Source organism: Myotis brandtii, unplaced genomic scaffold (assembly GCF_000412655.1).
Source record: "Myotis brandtii unplaced genomic scaffold, ASM41265v1 scaffold123, whole genome shotgun sequence".
Taxonomy (NCBI): domain Eukaryota; kingdom Metazoa; phylum Chordata; class Mammalia; order Chiroptera; family Vespertilionidae; genus Myotis; species Myotis brandtii.
Genome location: NW_005354291.1, coordinates 3,544,256 through 3,557,154, shown reverse-complemented (window position 1 = coordinate 3,557,154; position 12,899 = coordinate 3,544,256). Strand labels below are relative to the sequence as shown.

The following is a 12,899-nucleotide window of genomic DNA, read 5'->3' as shown; positions in this document are numbered from 1 at the left end:
TTCAAACTAAAAATTATTTTATAGAATAAGAGACTGTCTAAAAATGACAGAGTTTACAGAACAAGGGACTATCTAACAATAGCAGAGAATTTCAAACAGCAGTTTTTATACAAGATGGAGGTTACTATGCTTCAGTACAAAACCAGCAACCGTTGACGAAGTGAGTGCACAAATACCAAAAGAAATGATTCTTGATGTTTGTGATTCCACTGTCCCGTTATCAGCAGTGCCTGGACCAGAACGGTCATCAGTTTGAAAACAGGCATTGACAAAAAAGTTTATTCATTTCTGTAGATTCTTTTAAATTTTGAAAATGAACTGTATCTTAATAAACACTGACTTTATAAGCATTTAAAATGTATATACATTGTTGGGGACACCCTATATAATATTGTGTTATTAAACAACTCAGAAATATCATTTTAATGGCTAAAATATATTTTATTGAATATTAAATAAGTGCTACACCTAAAATAGTACTTTTGATTAATTTATAAAGAAAAATTTGTATTTGAGAATTTAAAACAATCAGGTTCTTTGAAATCTACCCTTTTGTGTACATTAGATATAAATATAAACTTCATAAATAATAATCAGGAGGTGTTTTATATCACACAGATTATTAATTTCCTCTTTTAAAATACATTGTCAACAAATTTTAAAAAATGTGTTGTCATTTTTCACCTGGTATACTTTAGAAGATAAAAACGAAGGAGACTTGTGTGGGTAACAGATTTAACAGTGAAAGAGTTTATTTGATTACTGTATACAGACATGGCCTAAGTTACAATCAAATAAGGTAAAACTGCATGCATATATATCTGAAAATAAAAATAATTTATTGGTAATTTTTTTTAAAATTCAGAATTCTATTCTTTTCCTAAAATGTCTAATAAATCAACATTCACTAAGGCTTTGGTTTTGTTTATTTTAAAACATACTTAAATATATATTAAAAGCAAGTATTTTTGCTATTTATACCCACCTCATTCTTCAAATATTTAAGTGCCTACTCTTATGTTACCTACTTTAGGAAAGATATAAAAATTAAAGTCTGAGAAAATTACTTTAGAAACAAGTCATATATACCCGAAAGCCCGAAGAATAAGAAAAGACTATAAAGCAAGTAATAAAGTGTTTTTGCATAATTCACATTAAATAAAAACATACACATACACACACCAAGTTAAGGAAGATAATAAAATTCATTTAATAGGCATATTACATATAAACAATTGATCACAAATTTTGCATCTTAAGAGTCCACATGAAAAATCACAATATGCATAGACTAGAAGCAATGTATGTCAGACAAAAACATCCTGGAAATGTTCAGATTGTCAAGGTTTTACACTTTTCCTCTAAATCTTTTTAGGGTTTGGGACCAAAAAAAACCCAGTTAAAAACATTCTATCCTTGTGGTTTGACCTATTATTCCTTCTTACCAAAACAAACCACCAACCAAACAAAAAAAGCCCACCATAAATTCCTCCAAATTCCATACATTAGTGGTGTTTGGTTTAAATGTTTTATCTACTACCATAAAAACAGAATTAAAACCACATCTGGCTAAATAAATCTAAAAGAGAACAGTGGATTTTATTGGATTTATAGACAATGATATGTATTTAAATGACCATACATTCTTAATCTTTTCCTTGGGTGCAATTTGGATGTAATCTGCCTTTTAATAACCTATAGTGGACATCATGGTTGCAATCCAAGTGAGTAGCATCACAACAAAATTATCTAGTACACACATGTTGCTTAGGGCTGCAATGTTACCATGGTTACTACCAGATCGAACATCTCAGGAAAGCAGAACCCCTAAAGTCTTTCACCTTGCAGAAATTCAGCACTCTTGATAGGTTATGAGCCTTCATTTTCCTTCATTTGGGGGCTTTTCCGGTTGGTCTTGTGTTTTTCCTTCATCTTTCTTTTTTACATCTAAAAAATAAATAATTTTCATTCATATATGTAATATGTTAAGATTTTCCTTTATGCACCCTAGTCATTTTCTACTTGATTAAGACATACTTTGCCATCAGTCCAGACATGAAAACTACACAAAGAAAAGTCAGACCCCAACTTTTTTTTTGATTAGCAATTGGAAACTACTAATTTTTAAACACTTAATAATATCTGTACTTAGCTAACCAAAAAGAAAATAGGCCTTAAATCCAGTTATTTATAGCTCTGTTAATAAAACATTGTCTATGCCATCTACCTCTGTAGATGCGTTTCCTTTTGTGTATTCTTTAACATCTCGTGACTATATTTTTAGTACTTTAAGTTTCTTAGTTGATACCCTTGACTTTATTTCAAAACGATTTAACGAATCATATAAAAATAGTAGCAATATTCTTTCAGATAATAGTTTCTCTAGTGACCAGAATATAAAACGATGAAGACTACTAACTCTCTTCCAGTATATTAGCTTTCGTTACCTTAACTGAGTAATGTCAACATGTATTTTGGTGTGTGTGTGTGTTTATAAACTTTAATTAGACCTTTTATATTAACAAGTAACTTCTCTACCTCATTAGCTGGGGATGCCCAGTCAACAGCTACATCATGTTCTGATAATCATACAGTTGTCCCCCCTTATCCACGGTTTCACTTTCTGTGGTTTTAGTTACCATGGCCCAAAAATATTAAATGGAAAATTCCAGATATAAACATTCACATGTTTTAAATTGCACACTGTTCTGAGTAGTTGTGATGAAATCTCATGTCATCCTGCTCTGTTCCACCTGGGACATGATTCATCCCTTTGTCCAGTGTCTCCAGGCTAAACATACATGCTTCCCACCCGTTGGTTATGTTGTAGCTGTCTTGGTTATCAGCTGGACTGTTGCAATTTTGCAGTGTTTATGTTTAAGTGACCCTTATTTTAGCTAAAATGGCCCCGAAGCCATTCCCATAATTCTATTCCAGTATATTGTTGTAATTGTTTTATTTTATTACAGTCATTGTTGTTATTGTTACTGTGCCTAATTTATAATTTAAACTTTACCGTAGGTATGAATATTTAGGAGAAAACATAGTATATGTAGGGTTTGGTAATATCTGTGGTTTCAGGCATCTACTGGGAGTCTGAGAACATATCCCCTGTGGATAAGGGAGGTCTATTGTATATGGCATTTTCAAACTTAAAAAGCCAAAAAAACATATTTACTTTATTTCTTTTATTTCTTCCATCTTTTTTTTCATCTTATGTGTATACTTTTTAAACAAAGATTTTTTTATTTAGAGGAGAGAGAGGAAGGAAGAGGGAGAGAGAGAAACATCCATGTAGGAGGGAAACATCAATCGGCTGCCTCCTGATTGAGCCAGAAACCAGGGAATGTGCAACCAGCAACCTTTCCATGCACGGAATGACACCCAACCAGCTGAGCCACACTGGCCAGGGCTTATGTGTATACTTCGTAACTTTTACTTGTAGTGTCCCATATGAGAAATGCAGTGACCTTTGGAAAAAGGTGAGGTAACCATGGGACTCCAGGATCTGTCCATAGCCCCTGGCCTAACAATGGCATGTTTATTTCATGGGAATCAAACCAGGAACATTTGTAAGTTTACCAGGTAGTAAATAACCTCTTGAGGCAAAGAACTAAGAGCCTTCTCTGGGGCTCCCATTAATGGGGTAGATGTGAAGAAGCTTCTAGCTTTCTCATTCTTCACTGTCACCAGGAATACATTTCTACACACACACACACACACACACACACACACACGTCTACCTTGACATCTAAAATGGGATGACCCAGCGATTCCACTTCTGGAAATATATCTGAAGAAACCTGAAACACTAATTTGAAAGAATATATGCACACTTATGTTCACTGCAGTGCTATTAACAATAGTGAGGATTTGGAAGCAGCCTAAGTGCCCATCAGTAGATGATTGGGTAAAAAAGCTGCGGCACATTTACACAATGGAATATGACATGGCTGTGAAAAGAAAGAAATCTTACCTTTTGTGATAGCATAGATGGGCCCGGAGAGCATTATGCTAAGTGAAATAAGCCAGTCAGAGAAAGACAAGTACCATATGATTTCATTCTTATGTGGAATCTAATGAACAAAATTAAACTAACCAACAAAACGAAAACAGAAGCATAGATATAGAGAACATACTGACAGCTGTCAGAGGGGAGGGTGGTTGGGGAGCTGGGTAAAAAAGGTGAAGAGATTAAGAAGAAGAAAAAAACACACATAGGCACAGACCACAGTGTGGTGATAGCAGAAGAGGGTATAGGGGGGAACAAATGGTGGCAGAATGAGATTTTGATTTGAGTAGTGAGCGCCAATGCAATATGCAGATGATGTGCTATTGAATTGTACACTTGAAACCTGCATGGTTTTATTAACCAATGTCACCCCAATAAATTCAATTTAAAAAAGAAATTAAAAAATAGGGCACATGACACAGGCATTTTGGTAATGACTTGGAACTGAAATTATCTTTAACCTCTTTGAATGTTTTCAAATGAAGGGACTTTTATAGACCTTTATTGAAATTATTATTATATTTAGTCTCAGAAAACTAAACTCTGCAAAAGCTAGATGGGCTGTATGTAAGCCATGAGGAGAAAGACTCAAGATTTTCCTTCATTTGCTTGACAGCTCTTTTTTTTTTCTCTCTCTTAATTCAACTACTGGTTGAAGTCTGATCACCTTTTATACAAATGCCTTAAAGATCTCATCTCTAGTTGATAATAAACTTCCTCTAAGAGAAATAGCCAAGCTTATGGAATACTGCAGTGAGCCTGGCCGGCGTGACTCAGTCAGTGATTGAGTGTTGACCTATGAGCCAGGAGGTCAAGGTTCTATTCCCCGTCAGGCACATGCCCCGGTTTCGGGCTGGATCCCCAGTGTGGGGTGTGCAGGAAGCAGCCAATCAATGATTCTCTGTCATCATCCATGTTTCCATCTCTCTCTCCCTTTCCCTTTCTCTCTGAAATCAATAAACATATATTTTAAAAAATTAGTGCAGTGAAGCAGAGGCTCCTAAAGTGATTTGTCAGTGGGTGGCAGAAGAGAAATTATGTTCTTTCTGAGAACTTCTCAATCAATTTTGTAAGCTCCTTGAGGGAAAGGATAATATGTGCTGTCCTTTTACTCCCAATCACCAGCTCTGTGTGTGACAATACACATCCAATGAATACATAAATGCTCAGTTTCCACATACAAAACACCAGGAGACAAAAAGATGAAACTGTCCACTTTCGAAAAGCCTGAAAAATCTACTTAACCATAAACACAAAAGATGAAAGGTTTTAGTAAACAGTAGGAGAAACCAGTACTTAACAGGGAGACTTGCAGAGGAAAGAATTGCTTCAGAGAGAAGTGCTGCTGAATTTAAGAGAACTTTACTGTTACCTTCCTTTATGGAGAGGGTCTCCAGTTTGACGGGCAACTCGGAAGTCCCACCTGTCCCTTCTGAACCCTGGATGTCTGGGACGGCATTCCGGCGGCCTGCCCTTGCTGAAGATGCAAAATTGTCGACCCCAAGCTCCACATCAGTCATTTCCGGCGAATCTGTCCTCATAGCAACATCTACAAATAGAATGTGCACGTGAAGAAGAGGATGAGCCTATTCCGAGGTGAACACTCACCATGGTGGCTGGGAGGCATGGCTGGCTCAAAACCACAACAGGCTTGGGAATCTAATCGTTGCTCACACCCTGCATCTACGTCTACTGTTCTGGTCCCAGAGTTTCCATCTGCACAGAGTAGAGCAGGAAGTTCTCAGTGTGAGCCAGATTGCTAAAAATAACCCCTGAGCCAAAAGAGCCACTTGCATGTTTTAGGGTGCAGCAACCTCTTGCCTTTTGTTCTGCTTTTCTATGGCAGGATCAGCCAAAGGGGGCTGGGAAGGAAATGAACACTGACTTGTTTGGCCACTCCCAAACAGACTCTGCCTGCCAGGATCTGCTTTGAGTGTTTGTTCAGCCTAAAACCAAATCACTATAATCTGTGAGGAGCAAACGAAATACACGCTGTTCCTACTCTTTAGAAATAAGAAATTCAACTTTATCTCAAAGGCTCCCCCTCCACCCCCCAGGGACAGCTGTGTATTTCTCTCTGTGCTCTTCTCAGACCTAATTTTTAATGTCGCATGTTCTGTTGGGGAGGGTAGGACTCGTTTGATCTTTTCTTGCCTTCAAATGGACACGGTAATTCCCAGCGCTTTCCTAAAGCATCCTTCACCTTCCCAGCAATTGTCAGTCTCTACGAAAAGGTTCTCAAGAGATCATTCACTATACAGAGAGAGGTAGCCGATATTGCTTATTCTAAAACTATTTCATATGATGTTTTCTTTTTTCACCTTTAAAAAATGTTTAATTACAGTTGACATACAATAATATATTAGTTCATGGTGTACAACCACATGATTATATATTTATATGACTTATGAAGTGATCCCCAGTAAGACTAGTATTCATCTGACACCATATATAGTTATTACAATATTGACTATATTTCCTATGCTGTACTTTACATCCCCGTGACTATTTTGTAACCTCAATTTGTACTTCTTAATCCCTTCTCCTTTTTCACCCATCCCCCTGCCCCCAACTCTCCTCCCCTCTGGCAACCATTAAAATGTTCTCTGTATCATATGATGCTTCCTGATGAATCTATCCTAAGAAGTCAACACCGAACAGTATCGCAAATGCAGCAGGAGCAGGAACAAGAATTTACTGAGAAGCTATTAAATGTTAGGCCCTCAGCTAGGCATTGAGAGTGCAGGGGAATGACACATTCTCTGTTCTTAGGGGACTTGTACTCTCAAAGGGAAGAAAGAAGGTAACCATGCAAGCACAGATAACAACACAGAATGTGCGGAGTATCAACCAAAGGATGGAGATAATCATCACTTGTGGCTCTTGAGGGTAGAAATCTGTGAACATTGGCCTATATACACAGAGCAAATCAAACTTTTCATGAAGAGAGCCCTTTCCAATCAGTGAGCTTCAGTTCAGGAAATGCTAGAAATGAAGGGAAACAGTCACACAATATGTGCATTTGATATTAAAAATGCAACTCTTTTGGGCCTATAGCATGCACATTGAGTTTAGTGTTGGCCTGGGGAATCCAGGAGTAACTAGGCTACTTCTCCAGACAGTTTCATTTTTCTAGGAATTAGGGAAAATTTGAGAACAATTCTATAATTTAAGACACAATTTTGAGCTCAATTAGACTTCTAATTGTTTAATATTTGCCAACTGTCTGGCATTGAAAGAGTACAAGTTAATGTAAAGAGCACTGGACTATTATTCAAAAAGAACATTCCTGGCTTACAAAGTTATATTGGTTAATCCATTTAATTTCTCTGAGTCACTATAAAAAAAATGGCCTGACTCAGTCAGAGAATTCTTGCAGAAAAACTAACGAGATGAAGGGTATAGAAACTCTTTGTAACTACAAAACCATATGGTTGATTACTGGCATCATTGCTCATGTCTCACTAAGTTTTATTTACTATACCACTCTCCTGTGTGCCGACTTTAATCCTAACAAGAAATATCTTCTGCCTGGAAAACCTCCTAAGTTTTCTAAGAGGGAAACCAGCATTTATTTAATACTGCATGAACATTTTCATGTCTATTATTCTCACTTAAACCTCCCACTAACCCTACAAGGTAGTGAGGAATCACCCTCACTATGTGGATGTGGAAACTGGAGCACAGGGAGGTTAAGTGACTTATTTAGAGTTGCACAGCTGCTAATCTAGCATCTAGTTTCAGCTTACTCTGAAAGAGGACGATGTGGGTTACCACAAAATTAGCTTTCCAAGTCTCTGAGATATGTATAAACAGCTACTTTAGATTCTGCCCTTCATTGCTTTTAAATAGGAAAAATCTATAATAATAAAAGCATAATATGCTAATTAGACCAGACATCCTTCCAGACATCCTTCTGGAAGCTGGGGCTGCGAGGAGGCCCGGGTCCCAGGTGCCAGAGGGAAGCCAGTGCCAGCAGCCGGGGGAAGGAAGGCCTACTCCTGCACAAATTTCGTGCATCGGGCCTCTAGTATATATATAAATGTTTAGTTATCTTGTGACCACCCCCATGATGCATGAATTTCAATTAGAGATGTCTTCTCTACTTGTGAGATCTCTAGCTTGTGAGAAGCACCTGACACCAGTTTAGAAACAGACCATTTACAGGCCTCCACTCTGTCCTCAGCCAATTTCCATCACTTCAGAAGCCATGACCATGATTAAATATGTACTACTCTTTCTGTGAAACATCTTCCTGTGTAACTAGAAATAAGTGAACTATGCTCAGCTTGAACACCTTATTACTGGCCTGGTAGTCCCAATTTTAAAACTGAAGATAAGCCCTAGTTGGTTTGGCTCAGTGGATAGAGCGTCAGCTTGTGGACTGAAGGGTCCTGGGTTCGATTCTGGTCAAGGGCACATTCCCAGGTTGCAGGCTCCATCCCCAGTAGGGGGTGTGCAGAAGGCAGCTGATCAATGATTCTCTCTCACCATTGATGTTTCTATCTCTCCCTCTCCCTTCCTCTCTGAAATCAAGAAAAATATATATTAAAAAAATCAAAGATAATGACAAAGATAAGATGAATAATTATATACTATATAATTTATGTTAAATAAAAATGGGTAGACTCTTTTCAGCAAAAGGGGATATGTTAAAAGAATCCTGGGTTAGCATTTGTGCATTGAAAGAAAACTTCCAAAAGGTCGCTGGGAATAAGTCATCCACATGGAAGAAGGGATGCTGGCCTCCACGTTGATGTCAAGGTTTCGTTGCTGCTGGCTGCTATTTTGGAAGTTTTTGCTTTTGCCTTTATAATTTTTCTAAATTAGTCCTTTTTTATAAATTGATGCTAGAAAACAAGCTCATCACAAAACCAAATGTTTGTCAACGTTAACTCACTAACTACCCTTTTCAGATAAAAAACCGAACTGGACGTGCAGGGAGGCTAAGCCACAGGCCCATTTCTCTGGAGCTTGCCTGGGTCACCTCCCAACTCCCACTTGGCACCGTCTTCCTCTGAGAGCCACACGGACGGAGTGACCAGGATGCCATGCTCCACCACGAGACGAGCACTTCCGCCAGCCCATTCCCACGGGGCTGTGAGGAGGAAGCCCCTACAGTGACAGGCACTTGACCTTCCTGACAGAAGGTGTCTGTGATTTAGAGGTCGCTGGCCAGGCATTGGAACCCACAGGGTGATTCTAAACTGAGCTCTTTTCATCACAAGGAGGCTTATCACAGCATCGAAAATAATCTGAAAGCCGTGAAGGAAAAATGAGTCTGAAAAAGCTGTATGGATTCTATTACCTGCTGTTGTAAGGAATGTATTAAACCCAATTAGATCTATCCACAGAGATGTGTCTTTGACACCTTGTAAAACAAAGCAAATTTAAAAAGTAATATTTACAGTGTGTGTGTGGGGGGTCATGAATATAATGTAATTCCAACTTTGTAAATAGAATAAAAATCCTAGTTGGGAATGTGAGAACAAGGAGAATATTAACAATTTTTCAGTACCTCTTTATATATTTTAGATGGCAATAATGAGCATATGTTACTTTTTTGTGATTTCAAAGAATTAAAACATTTACCTGGCAAAATTATGAATACACAGATATTCTAGCACAGAAAGGTTCTATAAATAACACTTTGGCAATTTAACAAAAAATAGCGTTATTTCTAACTAAAAGCTTCTCTGTCCTCCAAATACTCATCTTACTTGTCTGTTATTATCCTATGCAACCGTAATTGCCTATGCTTGACTTTTTTTAAAGGGATGATATATATGTATATGAGAATTGCTCTCTTCAGGTGCTTTGTGACATTGAAAAAGTATATAGCATATAGAAAGATGAGGAAACACTGATAAGAAAAACAAAATAGAGATAACTTGCAGGTTCTTGTAATTTTCTGGGCTTAAAAAGCTATGTTTGTTTGCTAAACAAGGCAGCTGACTCACTGACAACTCTTCCCTTTTCTTCTACAGAATTAGCAGAGAAATTTGGATGAGTTCTGCTTTGTCAACTGCGGCTGATTACAGGAGCTGAAACCACTTGGACATTTGGAGATTTTGCAGAAGTCCTTGGATGCCCACAGCAAGGTAATGTGCTTTACATCACCTGGGACAAACTTCCACCTCTATTGAAATACACACATTTTAGAATGGCTTAACAAAACACTGCTACACAGGCATGTTTACACACACATTCCAGCATCTTCTCAGTATCTGAAAAAATGAAAATGCTATGGCTGCACCACAGAAGAAGACAAAGATGGTTAAGCTAAATGGAACACTGGAGGACACACACACACACACACACACACTAGAGGCCAAGTGCACGAAATTTGTGCACTGGTAGGGTCCCTCGCAGCTGCCAGCTGCTGGCTGGGTACTCCCTCCCTTCCCTGGCCACCTGCCGCAGCCGCTGGCCAGGGCCTCCCACCCTTCCCCTGGCCGCCCCGCCCCCTGGTAGAACTCCTGGAAGAATTCCAGTAGAGGGGACAATTTGCATACTACGCTTTTATTATATAGGATTTTAAAATCACTAGTCAGCTCTCAGTGGGCTCAATAGAGCCTGCTAAGAAAAGTGTGTTATTAAGTGATAAGCATACTTAAAAACAAACAGAAGGGTTTGCAAGCTCTTTCCTTCCCAACAGAGACAGCCCATCCTTTGGGCTCACACCCATTCTTTTCTGAAGCTTTCTTACTTGAAGCGAAGCCTGCGAGGAGGTGGATACTGCTTTTCCTACTCTGGATCCATATCACGTACCCCATCTCCCACAATGAAATCATTACTTATTCTGCATGTAGAACTGGAAATAAACTTCTGACCCGCTAAATTAGTTCTCTGGGGGTTTGAGTCAGGCTATCTGAAAAAATACTAAAGTAACAAATAAAGAAGGAAGAACATGCATCTTGGAAAGTCGGTGTTCCTCGTGGCCAAAAGATAGAGAAAGAATAGAGACATACACGGGTCTAGGCTGATAACTGCTTCTCCTGCTTTTAATATCTTAATACTGTATGCTATGTTTTTTTTAGTTCTCTGCCTACAGATCATTCTTCTGAATGATCTTCTCTTTAGAACATACAAACCTCTTCCAAACAAACAAACAAACAAACAAAAAACTATAAAAATTGCCTCTTAATACGGACCGACAGAAGCAGATAATTACTTACTTATCCAGTCACCATGTATCGAGCTCCTATGAAATTAAGTGCCAGGCCTGTGCAAGGCTCACAAGCTACAAAGAGGAACGCACAGTGTGGTGAGATCAAACACACTGTGATCTTTTCAGTGACCTTTTTTGAACTCAAAACCTATTCTTTGCAAATCAAGTAAAAGTCTCCACTCTAAAATGTGAGTCCTTTAACACAACTCTTATTCACTTAAGTAGTGAGGCCATTTTAGGCTAAATAGAGCTTACATAGAATGTGTGTACATCTATAGAAATTAGTTTTTTAACATGGATACCTTCCTTTTTTTAAAAATCCCTTCATATTATGGCATTGCTGTGCTTCAAGCATAAGCCAGAGGAAATCCTACCTTTTTTTCTGTTGGTTGACCCACCTATTTTTTTCAAGCTTAGGTTCTTGCTTGATAATTTAAACAGACCCCTCAACATATAATTGGTAGGTACAAGGAGGTGATTTTTACCACAGAAAGTTTTTGACAGCTTAAACTTACAAAATTCAAAATGCAAAGCCAATTGATTTTCCCACAATCTTCCAGGTAAAGTAATGAACAAATCTGAATATCTTCCCAGCACAATGACAGTTGTTATACTAAGATAAGGCACTCAGAATAACAATATGGACTGATGTGAATAAAGATGAGAAAAAGATTAACTGCATTATGCTATGTAACCCCCTTGAGTATGAGGGTCACACTTAACTGGTCATCCTACTTTAGTTTCCTGCTAGAAAAACTTCTTTAATCCACACCCTCCATAAAGAATTGTTGGCAGTTAGGCTGTCACAGGGCTTCCTTGACCTCCTGCAACTCCCCTAAAGGACCATAAAACTTTTCCCATTATTGCAGGATTTTTTTATTTGAAAGGACCCTATAGTGTACCCTTCCAGACCCTAATACTTAAGGGATACATTAACATAGCACAGCCAGTTTGTGTCAAAGTTTTTCCTAAGTTCCCACAGCACTCTTTCCACCATGAGCATGACTCACCCTGCTCAATCTTCAAATTTATTAGTACATTATCTTGGGGTGTGTGTGTGTGTGTGTGTGTGTGTGTGTGTGTGTATGCACGCAGTGGGTGGTCTCCAGGATACAGAGTAATATTTTCAATTTTCCTTTAAATGAGCATAATTCTAAATGGCTAGAAGCCATAGAAAGCATCCTTCCTACTTACATCTTACATAGTTTTGCCCTTTACCCTCCACCTTTTCATTTCTATCTTTCTGAGCATCAGAATTGAGAGGAGTTGGCATGGATTAGAAGGAGCCATTCTCACTCCCCCCACCCCCCCACCTACCTCAAGCCCTTCCTGTTTGAGAATGTTCCTCCAGTCTCATTTATTCCTCACGTTATCCTTTCCCATCATTGACTCCATTATCCTGTGTTCTTATTTTATTAAGCTCCTGGAGCTTAAGGAAGGAAGTATTTGAATTCAACTCAAAAAGTACTTAACACCAACTCTGTGCAGAACACGGTGCTAGTTACTATGGAATTAGCCACAATAAGCAAGAACTTCCCTGCCTCAACTGCACAACTGGGAAGGCTGTGTGCCAGGCAGCTCCTCACAGCACAGAGGAGGGAGTGGTTAAGTCCACGGGGAAATGGGGCAGGGCTGCCCGGGGAACATGGCATTAGAGTGGGTCCCAGAGAAGGAGTAAGCAAATTCCAGGGAGAACTGCTCCCAATCCATCCATTT

General features: G+C 38.5%; 1 protein-coding gene across 3 annotated transcripts in view; it reads right to left on the bottom strand.

Moving 5' to 3' along the window:
- Nucleotides 1-727: 727 nt before the first annotated feature.
- The window catches only part of PKIB (protein kinase (cAMP-dependent, catalytic) inhibitor beta), a 65,989-nt gene continuing 53,817 nt past the window's right edge, over nt 728-12,899 (bottom strand). For all 3 annotated transcript variants that reach the window (XM_014533761.1, XM_005858943.2, XM_014533760.1), the window contains exons 2-3: nt 5,385-5,561; nt 728-1,947 (exon numbers count right to left, since the gene is read on the bottom strand). In XM_014533761.1, coding sequence (XP_014389247.1) covers nt 1,880-1,947; nt 5,385-5,553 — 237 coding nt within the window. In that variant the 5' untranslated portion in view covers nt 5,554-5,561 and the 3' untranslated portion in view covers nt 728-1,879. The remainder of the gene's footprint in view (nt 1,948-5,384; nt 5,562-12,899) is intronic.